General features: G+C 36.5%; 1 protein-coding gene across 1 annotated transcript in view; it reads left to right on the top strand.

Moving 5' to 3' along the window:
• Window positions 1–285: 285 nt before the first annotated feature.
• eif2b3 (eukaryotic translation initiation factor 2B, subunit 3 gamma) overlaps window positions 286–14,972 on the top strand; it is a 34,826-nt gene continuing 20,139 nt past the window's right edge. The window contains exons 1-4 of the mRNA XM_015000141.2: window positions 286–604; window positions 3,258–3,423; window positions 7,449–7,606; window positions 14,676–14,835. Of these exons, the coding sequence (XP_014855627.1) occupies window positions 3,276–3,423; window positions 7,449–7,606; window positions 14,676–14,835 (466 nt within the window). The 5' untranslated portion in view covers window positions 286–604; window positions 3,258–3,275. The remainder of the gene's footprint in view (window positions 605–3,257; window positions 3,424–7,448; window positions 7,607–14,675; window positions 14,836–14,972) is intronic.

A 14,972-nucleotide genomic window follows, 5' to 3' on the forward strand; every position in this document is an offset into this window, starting at 1 on the left:
ATCATGAAGGAATTTTTTTTTTTATTTGTGTTATTTAATGTATTTTTAAATGTTCAACTTATTGCAATAAGGTTGTATCAAGTTACACTATAATATTGTTGACTAAGCTGAAATAAAAAAAACACAAACAATATATTATTATTATTATTATTATTATTATTATTATTATTATTATTATTATTATTATTATTATTATTATTATTATTATTATTATTATATCTAAAATGTTTAGACGCCTGTAATGTGGTTCGAAGGAACCACATTACAGAGGGAGTAGGTTTCCTTACGGACATGTTTCACTGAACGCTCCCATATGTCATCATTCAATGCTATCCGATAGCTTGTTTCACATTCTTCTTCTAAAATAATTAAGGACATTGTTTATATTTTTTCTCACCGTAGCACAGTTAATCTACTGTTTAAGTCTGGAGAGACAAATTCTGTCGCATTTACACTGTCTATAGAGCAATGCTGTTTTGCAAATCGATGCTTTGTTAGTTAGCTAAGTGCTGACTGCTACGCTGACATCAAGAAACTTACATGCGTCTGCCACCGCTGTCATCCAGAGACAGCAGATCATCTTGGATCAAGAACACTGACACAGGTAGGCATCGTTTACTTAGTCGATTTTAGATACTTTATTTTCTTCTGAGTACCTCTTTAATGATATATTCGTTCACTCATCAACGTAGAAGACCAGTTACTGCCTGTTGAAATCATAATTGCCTGTATGTGCATGATGTGTCAATGCTTAAATATTTGATTGAAAGTGGCTGATTTACATCGTGTTCGTTCTTGGCACGTATTAGAGTCCCATCAAATAAGTTTAATCGAACAGTTTTTGCAAGTTGCGACAAATGTTAAAATAGTTTGTCCATCCTTGCAGTATTGAAGTCTACTTTGCGCAGCTCAGGGTCACAGCGTGCTGAGTCTTTTCCAGCTGTTGACACAAATCTATTTTTGGTCCTAATGCCAATAAATCGTAAATATTTGACTACTTTTATTATGTTGCGTAGTTTGGGCATTTATTCCACTAATTTTAAACATAAACATAAAGATGACAGATATGTATGTTCTACTCATCCAAACATGATATATAAGTGAAAGATGACTCACCCTATGAAGGCAGGGAAAGGCTCAGCTCCAATGGAAACATTCAAGCTCAATTATCCATATAAAACTGACCTTATATGATCATTTTTCCTTGTTTTGTGCCCACTGAGCAAAATACCTTCACATCTTTATCAAAAGTCTCAAAAAATATAACTTATCTCAAGATTTTAGGTTAGTTTTGACTTTTTTTTAATCAATTGTTTGTAAAACTTTGTGTTATTTCTCTATGAGCCATTAGTGTCGTTTGGTTTGTAATGTGCTACACCAGTGGTTCTCACATAAACATGGAGTTATATGGAGAAATGCTTCACTAAATATCATTTAGTGAAATGCTTCAATAAATGATATTTAATGGCACCTTAATGACTTTAAACCATATGCCAGATTAGAAAAGAATTGTTTGAAAGATTTTTTCAAAACATGCCATCAGGGTTTCCCCTAGTGTATTATAAGCCTGGCGGGCGCCAGGCTTTACTTGTTCCCCCGTCATTTGCTTTTTGTTTTTATTTAAAAGAAAAAACCCTGACAGCATCAGATTGCAGATATGGTAACAAAACAACCTAACTATGAAGGTTGTTCTGTAAACTCATTCGAAGTAAACTTGAAAATTGCATTTCTTTAAAATCTTAAATTTAAATGTTAATTTAAAATCTTTTAATTTAGCTATGCTGAAACCATTAAATTGCTGCCTTCAATTTTGCAGCATTGATATTTTCTTGGTTCATTTATGCCTTAGGTCGTTTCTAAATGTGATCAACATTACATCGCACTTTTAGATCCACTAACTGATGACTTAATTTTGATTTAACAGAAGTGCAAATGATTGATATTTATTTCAGTTGTATTCTTTTTTTTTTTTTTTTTTTTTTTTGATTAGTTGTTTTTAAGATTCTATTGTGGGTTTAAGTATTGTCGGCTACGTCTTCCAATAACGTAATTACCCAGCAATATTTTACATTTCCTGTCAACTTAACATATTTTAATACAAAAACACGGTGGACCGCCTCGGTTCCCTGACCACCGGGCTTAGCAAGTGTTCTGTGGTAAACCCTGCATGCTAATGTTTAAAATTAATTTGGACAGATAAAGGTCATTTTAGATCACCGTAAAAATTATTGACAGGATCGATTCATTGGCAGTAAACAGATCCTGCTGCATATTTCTGTTACTGTCAGTGCAGATTTTTTCAACAGTGAAATCTTCAATAAAACTTGGGACCTAGGGGTGGGTGAATTGTATTGTTTATCATTCATCATGAAAAAGTTCTTATAAGAATTTCTATTTATCACTGTCTCAATAAATTTCAATTCATGATAAATAAAAACAATATTATAATAAAATGTTATTTTTACTATTTTCTCCACAGTTTGTTCCATAGTAGCATCAGTAAATATCAGCAAATTCGAAAGTATGATTAATTGTAGTAATTGTGTGCAATTTAATTACATAAACCACACTACCTGAAGTAAGTGAACAAAGTGACGTCCTGAAGAAGCTTTTTTCCTGGCAATGTTTTTTAGAACAGTATTTGTAGAAAACCTGATAACCTTTGTTGTAAGGGTGTGAAGGCAGTTCACCAGCAGCCCACCGTGTTTTTGTGCTAAAAATGTTAAAAGCTACAAAAATTCAGAAGTGCATGAGGTGCATGAGCAGGCTTCATAATAATAGCATGTGAGGTAGATGCAGGAACGGCACGGGTGATGTGCAACCTCTTGTGCTCAGTTCATTGCGTCAACTAATAAACCTAGCTTAGTCTGTCTTTGCTGTTACTGGTGTATAAAAAACCCTATTTAGCAAAAAAAAAAAACAAACACCAGAGGCATCAGGCAAGTAAAGCCTGGTGGCCCACCAGGCTTATAATTCACTACTTGAAACTTTGATTTGTTTGTTTTATCGTTATTACAATAGTCCCACCAAATATTGCACTAAAATTGTAAGTCCGTGTCGCCCTCCCGTACCTGGAGCCACATGCTTTGTTTACCATCTAAAAACAAACAAAAACTACCTTTGTGTTTGATTTTTGCAAAGTCATAAATTATGTTGACAATATATGATCTTATTGCTCAACACTTATGGCTTTTAGTTTGTGTTCTTTAAAAATGTCCATGACATATAATTTTTTTTTGTTTGTTTGTTTCTTCTAGCCTTTTCCTGCAGACACCATGGAGCTCCAGGCGGTGCTGATGGCGGCTGGGGGTGGATCACGTATGACAGATCTGACATACAACACCCCCAAACCCATGCTGCCTGTAGGCAACAAACCACTGATGTGGTATCCCCTGAACCTGCTCGAGAGAGTGGGCTTTGAAGGTGAGAAGTAGGGTCAAACATTACATGTGGTCCCCACCCATTAACCTACTTTTACTACACCTTTTAACGTCTGAGATTCTAAATAACTTTCATCAACATTCATCTTGATTTAAAAAGTCTACGATGACATTGCAAGCACAAATAATCTGGCATCCAATTTAAGCTGCATAAAATACGGTTCCAGCAAGCTGTGTCTAATCCAACACACTCTATCAAACCTGGTGTCAGGAGCTCCGTGTGAGCTGTGTGCCCCGCTGTCAGATTAAATGTCTTTGTGGCAGGAGCTGGGGTTGTTACAGGGAGCTCATTCTTGGTTTCCATATAAAATGTAAAGAAACAAAATGCTGCAAGTTGGTTTATGTGGCCCACATGAGAAGTCTGGAGCATAGAGTGGAAAAACCTACCTTGAAGAAAAAAAAACTTTACCTCTCACTTACACATAAGGAATTTAACGTGTGTGTGTGTGTGTGTGTGTGTGTGTGTGTGTGTGTGTGTGTGTGTGTGTGCGTGTGTGTGGAGGTTTAGCTTTACTGTTGCTGTGAAATCCATGTTTTAAATCCTGAGTAAAAAACAAACAAACAAAAAAAACAATAAGATCAATGTTTCTGAAACATAAAAAGATAAAACACAACACAGCTTTTTAATACACTAATCTAGATGTCCCTTGATTGAATTGCACAAGAAAATTTTTAGTTGCTTGAGAGCTTCCTTTGAGTTTTCTCCTTAGAAATCTTAACTGTAACCAGAAGGGATCAGGTTTGAGTTATGTTGGCCTTGTTTCTCTAAAATAATTAGTTCGGTGAAATCAAGCAAATCGCACCCATTCCTTGTCCCCTATAAGCATTCAGAAATAATATTTATGTTCTCAATAATAATAATAATAATAATAAAAGTCATCGTTTAGCTTAAAGTCTGGCACATTCCTCATCTTGTTGTGATTCAGTATTTACAGTGATATGTTCGATAGAGAATGATCAGTGAGGTTTGAGAAGGACATGCACCATATTTGTCCAGATTAAGCTTTATATGTACGTCTAAGCTGGCAATTGAAATCTCCTCTGGTCGAAAGGCAGCTAGGATTAAACAAGAGGAAATTTTGCTTGGATAATTCAGTTTATTAGATAAATAAAATGTTGCAAATAAAAATTTTAAACAAAACCGATAAGAATTCAGGATTCTGCAGACGTCAGGATTCTGCTATCTCAGTGCAGTGTCATTTTCATGCCTTTTAAAATGTTGCACTAATTACTGGTGAATATACAGCATGTGCAGATTTATTGGCACCCCAGTAAAGATGTGCAAATCTTATTTTAGTTTAATATTTCAAAGTAAACTAATCCATCTTCTACTCTGATTACATCTCTTCAGAATAAAATCCTACATTGTTATGTTTACAAAAAGGAAAACACCTTTTTTCAGTCAATGTGTTTTTAAAATGCTTTGACATTTGGATGTTTACTACCAGTTCAACGACATTCAAATATTTTGTTAGTTTAACAAAACAAAAGTTAAGGGAAATTTCTATAAAGTGTAATAATCACTCTCACCTAAAATTACTATAATCACACCTAGACATAATATATCAGGTGGACACCTTGAAAACATTATTTAGCTATTACTCAGACATTAAGCAAGAAGATTGCAGCGGTTTACGAGTGTTTAAAGAGGTCTCAACAGAATTAAAAATCAGCAATTTATAATGTGCAGGAAGTAGTCTAAGAGTGGATGACGTTGAAAACCACTACACAAGTGCCGAAGCAAATTTACCCTCAGAGTTGTCCGCAAGTTGCTTAAAATAGTCTCTGAAAATTATAAAATATCATCACAGATGGGACTTATAAACAGGCTGTGGCTGCTGTTAAAGTAAAACCACATCTCAGAAAAAAAACAAAAAAACAACACATTTGCCTTTCATGGGAGTTATGCAAGGAGGAAACCTTTTCTTTCTAATTAACACACAAAGGTCGATTTAACAGAGACAATGGTTTGACATGTTTAATGGTTTAATGATCCTATTTAGAGAGATGCGTCTAAAATTTAATCACTGGGCGTTTCATGCATAAAAGAGTAAACAGGTTTCACACAAACACTTGTTTTTTTGTGCTTGCACACGGTTTAAACACAAGGCCTCTGGTCACTAGAACATACGTCAAATACAACATTCCAGGAAACGGGTCAAAAATCACCTGTGAAACAGGGAGGTGGAAGTATCATGATTTATCATCCTTTGTAGCACAAGACCTGGACAGCTCACCATCAGAGAATCCTCCATGTATCCTACAGTGTCCAGAAGGTGCTTGAGAAAAATGGACATAAACGCACAAAGCTTTATTCTGCAACGTAACACTGACCCATGTAAGTAAATTGCTGTAGATTATAAAAACTCCTGGAATAAGTCAAAGCCCAAACTTTGATCTGGTTGAGATCCTATAGAGTGACCGACAAGCTGAAAATTCAAACATCCCACAGCAGAAAGTGGTGGGGCCGTGTGTCTAAGTGAGATAGTTTTATACCCGACCTCAGGATTTTATGACAAAAAGCTGCATCACGAGACATAAAGCCGTAGCGTTTTAAGCAATGGTAGAATTGAACTGCTTAGGCACCATTGAACCAAAAGGGTCAGCACTGAGACGGTTTTAGGCAAAAATAATGCAGAACTAAACAAATTTACATGAAAATTTCAAAATTCACCCAAAAGCACAAAGATAGAACCATAAACAAATTATTTATACAGTTTATGAGATGAAAAAATTGATTTGGGGTTATTTGTCCCAGGAGGATAGCACTATTAGGATGTTCAAACGTTTTCCTTCGCTTCAAATTAGATTTTTGCTACATTTTCAAACATTTTTAAGTACAAATACACATTGTTTCTAGTGACAAGGAAAAGATTAAACATCAATTTGTGACCATTTCTTAAAGATCTGGATATTTAATAAGGTGTCCTAACTTTTCCAAGACTGTAGATGATAGATTGTTCTTTATAAAATGACACGTCAAAATTATTGGCACCCCTAACAATCCCTTTGAAGTACAAGTATCTGAAGCATGTTTGAAATGGTGAATGTGCCTGAAGTTTTGATTATCCGTTCACAACTTCCAATCAAGTCTGAAACCACGTGATCGGACTCGATTTCTGATCACGTGATTGGATTGGGACGTACCAAACTAGAATTATGCCAAACAAGAACTCAGGTTTTTAAACACGCACAGAGAGTAGGAGGTAAAATACAAGGTAAAAAACATCTCTGAAGCTCACTGTGATAAATTTTAAAATATTAAAATGATAATAAAGAAATTAAAAACATGGATTTGAATGACACATCTGCTGGGTAATCACCTTGGTTATTTCAAATATTTAGTGTTTATTTACTAAAAGAATAAGTGCTATTTCAGCAGATGTGTTAGAATAGATATGAAGAAATAAATATTCAGTTTCTCAATTCTCCTTGTTAAGAATAATGACTCTGTAGATGCTGCATGTTGTGAAACCAAATATTTATGAGTTCGTCTGTGCCTTGTGAGCATTGTGCAGTCAGGTGTGTTTTTCCCTTCTGGACTTAAAGGGCAGATTTCTGCCTTTTTACGCTGTTGCAGGTTCACAAGCCCAGCCTGATTAAGGAAAACCTTCTATTTTCCAGACTTGACAATAAACTGGACTGTTCATTACCTGTAGTTTGGTATTCCTCTAAAAGAAAGTTGCTTTCTATAAGTAATCACTCTGTGTGGCCAGCAGTTTACTATGTGCTGCCTCCTAGCCAGAGCGTTGCAATTAGATTTTACTGGGCTGACACAGCTAGTCTGAGCAAATGCCCAGTAGAAACGGCTTAGAGACGATGACTCTTATTAGAACAGGCAGACTCTGCAATCTTTGGATTTATTAAGTAGAGTAGCTTGGTTTCTTGCCACAAAGTCGAAACATTGATTTGAAGCTTGGTGTACTGCCACAGTAATATTTATTTTCTCGGACTTGTCCCTCTATACTCATCTAACAGGGGCTTGCTTTCTCTGGGTTGTGTTTTTAGAGGTTATAGTGATCACCACTAAAGAAGTCCAGAAGATGATGAGTACAGACTCTAGAATGAAGCGGGACATAAAGATGAAGATGGAGGTCGTTTGTGTCCCAGAAGACGGAGACATGGGCACTGCCGATGCGCTCAGACACATTCAGCAGAAGATCAAGGTTTGTTTGCTTCTTTTTAAAACATGCAAACAGAAACTTTTGTTGTGTTATAGTGCTCCTAGCACAATAATTATGTCATTTCCATAGTTAAACATATCACCATTTTGTATCATCCCTATATAAACTTTCAACCAAATGAAAACAGATGGATTAATATTTGGGTTTCTAATTTTGAGTTTATAAAAAAAAAAAAAAAGCAACGTGCTTAGTTGTGATCTCAAGACATTTAAAAAAAAGTTTTTAGATAGAGAGGAGGATAACAGAGAGTGGATGGTAATTTAAGAGGGTGTGTGTTCTGCAGAGTCACCACCAATCCTGTCTGTTCCCTCTCCCCAGTTGGCAGCCAAGGCTGATGCAGTGCTTCATTTTTCCTTCATTTTCAAACACGCACAAACATTCACATTCACCCATATAAACCCCATGCTTGGTTGCTATCCATGACCTCCCAACTTCAATTGCCAGTCCCTGCTCTGCATCCTGCCTGCTGATCCCACCATGCCTCCCCTCATCCAGTTCACTTGAAGCATATGAGCTCATTGTTACGACTCCAGTTCCCTTTGCTGCCAGTGCACCATTCAGTCTCATGCAGGGGATGTGCACATCTGTGCAACATTTGTGTTTGAGTACGTTGGGGTGATTATGCCACGGTTCTGACCTGCCTCCTCTGAACACATTTGTTTGACTGTTTGCGCGTTGCAGAATTGTGGGTTCCTTACAGAATCAGTCGATTTTGTTTTTGAGTTTTATGAAATTGGAAATGCAAATCTTTTAGGTTGGGATACAGAACGTTTACTGAGCTGATTAAAACCGTGTTCATCAGACGTCCATATATTTTTATTTCCGTTTATCAAGACGAAGACACACAGGACAAACAACCATGCACATAGAGGCTCAGTCCTGATGGAAATTTATAGAGGCCACTTCGCAGAGTGAATGTGGGAGAAACACACTACATGGAGAGAACCAATGCATGCACAAGGAGGACCTGCTTACAGCATCAGTCTTCTCATTATTCTCAGTTGTCATTTCAAATGTAAAGGTTGCAAACTACTTTCTTTTTTCTCCTATAAATATGCTTATAACTGCCTATTCTAATAATTTAAGCAACCTAATATACCTTAATATCCTTGTCTTTGTTCTTGGGGATACAACCATTGAAAATTAGTGGTGCTCCTCGATTGGCTGCTCTTCAAAAGCCAGCCAATAGCATGTCAAGTAGCATTCTGCCTTGGCATTTTAAGCTTCCCACACTGCATTTTCTTTAGAGTAACTTAGACATGCTCCAAAAAATAATTTGGGGCTATATTCTACAGAAAACTCTGTAAATAGGTGAAAATGTGAATACTGGACTGTGAATAGGTGAGGGGCCAGTGCACTTAAAGTTAGTGTGTTTCAATTATAGTGACTTTAAGTTGCATAGATGCCAAATTGCAAGGATTTTAAAAAACACCTATATCTCAGTTTTGAATGCAAAAAGCATGAAGCTTATGCTCGATGGCCGTTTCATTTTTGGTTCTTTTCGTTTTTAGATACCAGTAGTACATAGATTTTTTTATTTTTTTTTGTACAGATTCTACATTAATAAAATGTTATACTTCCATTTTATTTTGTAGAGTGTTACACACATTTTCCGATTCTGACATGTCTGTACAGATTCTTGTTACTGCTAAAGATTTCCTTGATCGAAACTTTGTATATCCTCATATAAACACACTTATGCAAAACTAGCCACTGCTTGCTCCTATTGAGAGTCGCTCAGACTCTAATCCTCCAAGCAGTTCACCAGATTAGAGGCATTGAGTTACACACACTCACACTCTGCGAGGTGATGAGTGAAGAAGTGTACCCGTGGCCTGCCAAATCCAAGCAGACAGATCTCCCCATCTGTCAAAGAGATGCATCAGTGCGGCATAGAAACCCCGACACACCTACTTGTGTCTTTTGGCAAACACCGTCCCACGAGGGGATTTGGTTGAATCTAAAAACAAAATACTTACAGGAATCAGTGTACACTTAAGAGCGAGTACAGTGGGTCATTCCTCCTGATTAATGAAAAGAGAGATTACAGGCAGCATATTTTGATTTGTTCACTCTTCAAACACTGAAGTTGCACAAAGGTTGACGGATATGCTGATTAATGCTTGGATCTTTCACAAAAAGCCAAACAAGTGAAAGGAGTACTTAATATGCTCTTTTTCCTTTGTATGCTTAAACCCTCTTTGACATTTATTTTTTATTTTTTTTTATTTTTTTTATTTTTTTTTACGATCATTCAGGTTTAATTATGTTGGAAAATCGGGCCAAAAGAGCCAAATGTGCATTGCGAGCTTTGTTTCAAAGTTCCTCCTTTGGTCCACAAATGTTAGTCAGCTTTTAAGACTCCAGAGAAAAGGTGAAGAAAGACCGGCACAAGAGATGGAGCGGCGAGATACTGCAAACATACAAGACTGAATGTCTGTTTTTATTGTATAGCTCACACCACACCCTCTGGCTTTTGTTTCCTCTTTAGGAATTGTGTGTTTAAGCTACACGGTTGCATTTGAAATTTAAATGGACATCTTTTGATGTGTCGAAAGAAAAATTAAGTCTTTGTCAAGACTTTGCTCTGTATAAATATGGATAAATATGGTAAGCTACATAGCAGTGTAAGACAAAATTGATCTGCTTGTAAGGATAGCTGGTTGCCATGGCAACACTAGCAAACAGTTCATTTGGAAGAGAAGTAATGTATTCATGTTTTTATCGTGTTAGAACGACAAACCTCTATTTATTCCGGATGATTTATTTGTATAAAATAAATCATCATGAAATGGCGAATAACTGTGAATTTTAAAGACATTTTTAAAATCAAGAAAATGCTTCTTGTGCATTTATATGTACCAGAACTACTTTTGCTTCAGTTACATCTGCAGTTCTTTTGTGGTTTGGCTGCACCAGCTTTGCAGAGGTAGTGGCAGAGATTTTTGGCAATTATTCTTTTCAAAATAGCTCAAGCTCATTCAGATCGGGATCTGTGAAAAACAATATTAAACTCTTGCCAAAAATTCTCTTTTAGATTTAGATCTTGGCCTTTCTAACACAGGGATGTGCTTGGATGTAACCAATTTCATTTTGACTCCAGCTGTATGTTTAGGGGAGTTTGCCTACTGTAAAATAAAATTCAGTCCCTTTCCCAAATCTTTTGCCTCAAAGATGTTTTCTTGCAGGATTGCTCTTTCTTCAGTTCCATCTATCTTCATTAGATTACCTCTATTTTTTTAAGCAGAGTATGACATTTTCATGGAGTTAATTAGGCTAAAAAGCTGTATTTTGAACTCATCTGACCAAAGCCACGTCTTTGTCAGACTTGCCGTGTCCCCTATGCCTGTGGAAAACTAAAATCAGGACATTTTATCATCATCTTTTAAATATTAAAAGATTATAAAATCACCAACAGATACTTTCACCTGCGGATCTTTGCAGCTCCTTCAGCTATCATGGTTTTCTTGGCTACTTCTCTGATTAATGCTCTTCTTGCCAGGCCTGTCAGTTCAGGTTCATGGTCGTGTCTTAGTAGGCATATAGTTGTGCTACTGTTTTCATTTTCATATTATGGGTTTAACAAACATTTGGGAATCAGCTTGGGAACCAAACCCTGACTTAAACTTCCTGTGTTCCTGGCACTTCATGATGTTTGTTGTCTAATGTTTTCCGGCGTTAAATTACACAATTTAACACATAATGGACTTCTGAATACAATTTGTATTTCGTACGTAAAGTATTAGAGAAGCTAAATATGTCTGCAAGTCATACTGCCCATGAAAATAAGTTTCATTCCATCTGTTTCCGTCCACTTCACAATTATCCATAACTTTGTGTTGTTCTGTGACAAAGTAATCAAAGTTAAAGAGATGTATGATTGGTTGAAAGTTGAATGTGGTATATTTTTATAGTTTCGCTAGGCACTGTACATCCCAAGTTGTGGCCCAAAAACAGTCTACAAGTTACTTGAAGCTGTTGCAACATGCAAGCAAAGATCTGGCTGGATCCAGCTGGCAGCCTTAATTCATTTTATATTAGCTTATTACTTCAAGTCTCTTTAAACAAAACACAATGTAAGTTTTGAGTTCAATTACTCAACGTAAGTGATAACATAAAGTTTTTGTATATATATATATATATATATATATATATAGTGTCATATTGGAGACACATTTATATTTGGCACAGTGAAAATGTTGTGAACATCATGGCTTTTTCTGTGCGTGGTCAAGATTGTGTACATAGCTCTGAGTTGAAGTCACCTAGCACTTGGATAAGTATGCGTCTGTGTGTGATTTTGTAAGCATCAGTGTGTGTGGTCCTGACCCGTCTGCTGATCCTGGCTGTGGAAAGGCCAAAGTGCCTCTGCCTCTCCAGCTGACTCCACTCTGCTGTCGCCTCTAGAGTGTGTGTCTGGTGTGTGTGTGTGTGTGTGTGTGTGTGTGTGTGTGTGTGTGTGTGTGTGTGTGTGTGTGTGCGCGCGTGTGTGTGTGGCCTCTGTGTAACCACGCTATTATCCATTGGTGTGCGAATGTATGTGCATGCGTGTGCACATGCCTTTGTGCTTTGTTTCTGAACATGTGTGCAAGCTTGTCAGTGTGTGATAGAGAGACAGAGCAGAGTTGAAAGATCGGAGTCTGTAGATCTTCCGCAGACACCTCCCGCTTTAGCCGGGCTGCTTCCTGTCGCGGGGTCCGGATCAAGGTTATGATTGAAGTTAATCTCGGTTGACTTGATGACCCTTAATCCTGCTGATACCGCTCTTACTCAGATACACTTAAAGAACTGCTCTAAACTCTAAATCATCCGGCTGAAATCAGCGTCACAGCCCTGTTGGGAGTTCTGGAACAGGCTTGAATAAGAGTAGACGTTCACAAAAATGTGACGAGAGAAAGCGTCATACGCAACACAAAAAAACAGCAAAATGTAATTTAAGCGAATGTCTAAGTGGGAGCCACAAGTATATCATTTTAGAATAAACAGAAAAGTCATTAATTTTAATTATTTTTTTTTGATGAACTAAGCATAAATAACTGACAAAAAAGATAATCATGAACTATAACTTTGCTAACTACTGAATATTTAAAAACTCATCAGTTATTTCAGAGCCTCGTTCTTATGAAACGGTTTAAGATTAACTCTGATTGCGGTTTGTTAACTTAACTGTTTATTAGAAATAAAGCTCTCCTTAATTTTCTGTTTTCTCAGCAGGGAAGTATTAGCCAGTAATAAATCATTTACTTATGAGGAGGATTTTTAAAAAATGTTATTACTTAGTTATTTATTGGTTAATCAGTGATTTGTTCAGGATTAAGTCGTCATTGTTGGCGTAACTGTGGATCACTATGATGAATAATCAGCTGATGATCCACTTCCAGCTTCTTTCCCCTGGACTGATTTAATTTTCAGTTTATGAATGTGTGAATATGGCTCTACTGCGAAGCACTTTGAGTGACTGTGTTTAATTAGACAATTAAACATTGTCTAATTGCCATTAGACAATGTTTACGTTCAGCTAGTAAGATAATAGTTTGTGATTACTTAACTAGTAGTTGATATATGATTAGTTCATCAAGGTAGTGAATGCTAACTAGCAGTTTTATCATTGGTTCATCATTAGTTATTGTTTAGTAGTTGTTAGTTCAGGATTTATTTATTATTAGTTAATATTAGCTAGTAGTTAAATCAGAATTAATTTGCATAGTGAATGAGCACAGCTTAACAGACAAAACAAGGGTTTAAAATTGTATCATTTGTTGGTGGACTATGGAGGTTTTAATTATACATGATGCAGTCTGCAAAAAAATACGTATATATTAAAAAAAATCTTTGAAATTTCTGGATTTTTTCCTATTTCAACATGCGCTTTTGTGCACTTCTTTTCCTCTCAGTCTGTTTTCTGTGGCAAACAGAGGAACCGTGTCTCTGTCGTTCAGGCTTGTGGTGCTAATGGTGGGATTAGTTGACATGCCGACAGCCTTCATCGTTGGAGACACAAATGGATAACACAGATGCACAAACACAGGCGTGCCCACGTGCAAACGTCTTTCTTATGGCAGAAGATTAGAACGTTGATTGGAATTCACAAGCTTCGTATTTATGTAGATTTTGAAGCATTTGTTTCTTTGAATAACCTTGGTTGAGTTATTGTGTGTGGCTCCTGAGCATAGCAGGAATCCTGGCCCGAGGTGAATATGGAGTGAATACAAAGTCTGTTAGGAGAAAGCTCTTGTCATTTTGAGGTTTGTATAAACGCATCTGCACATGTTTTAAAATAGCAAATAGTAAATTAACTTTAAGTAAAAGAAAAATAGTTTGAAAGTTGCATTTCACTTCATCTGCTTTAATGACGGTATAGAATAGAAAAATTGTTTCGGGCAAAAAAAAAGCCGGATCTGCTGACTGCAAACAAACCGTCGACTGCATTCTCTGTAATAAAAGAAATCTGAAAAACTGGCCACAACTTAATCAGACAAATCGGCCCATTCTGAAGATTCTTCCTTGTGTGAAGTAAGAACAATAAAATTTTCCAAAAGCCGTTCTTAGACAAATACACAATCAGCTCCGTGGAGAGCTTTGTGCTTTTTTTGTAGGAATTTTTCCACTTTATTTTTAGTTGCTTCTGCGTATTTCTGAGATGCTTCATTTGAAAATCAGTATACATGGCCAAATAAGGATTTAATAGCCATTTTGATTTTTAACAATGACGTTTACATATTTATTAGCATTAAATTTGACCATGGTAATCATGAAAACTAGTAAAAAGTAAATGTGCAAAACCACTGGGTAGCAATTGACAGAATTTGCACTATGTGACAAAATCTCTTGCTCAAGCAGACATAACACACTTTTCCTCTGCTACCATTATTAAATCACGCATACTTAGTGTTGCGACGCATTTTTGCATATCTCGTTGAAAAATTTAAGAGATGTTTTGTGACTAGAGTAATAAAACGCATCCAAAGATAGACGCGGTGTGTTGAAGACATTTTTTCTCATTTGACAAAGTCCGTCTTGACTGTTTTTGTCTCCCAACATTTTCCTACAGACTGACATCCTGGTGGTGAGCTGTGACCTTATAACCGACGTGGCTCTTCATGAGGTGGTCGACCTTTTCAGAGCCCACAATGCAACACTGGCCATGCTCATGAGCAAAGCCCATGAGTTCACAGAGACTGTGCCGGGCCAGAAAGGGAAGAAAAGGACAGGTAATGGGATCGTAGCATAATGTCGGCGTTATGTGTAGATACAGAGCAATGTTTTGTTCATTATCTCACAGTGAAACGCATTTGTTAGCTCCTTCTTAGTCGGAGTTTTACATTTATTTATTTACATTTTCTGAAAA

The sequence above is a fragment of the Poecilia mexicana genome, unplaced genomic scaffold (assembly GCF_051168715.1).
Source record: "Poecilia mexicana isolate PSO_F unplaced genomic scaffold, ASM5116871v1 scaffold_17, whole genome shotgun sequence".
NCBI classification, from domain to species: Eukaryota; Metazoa; Chordata; class Actinopteri; order Cyprinodontiformes; family Poeciliidae; genus Poecilia; species Poecilia mexicana.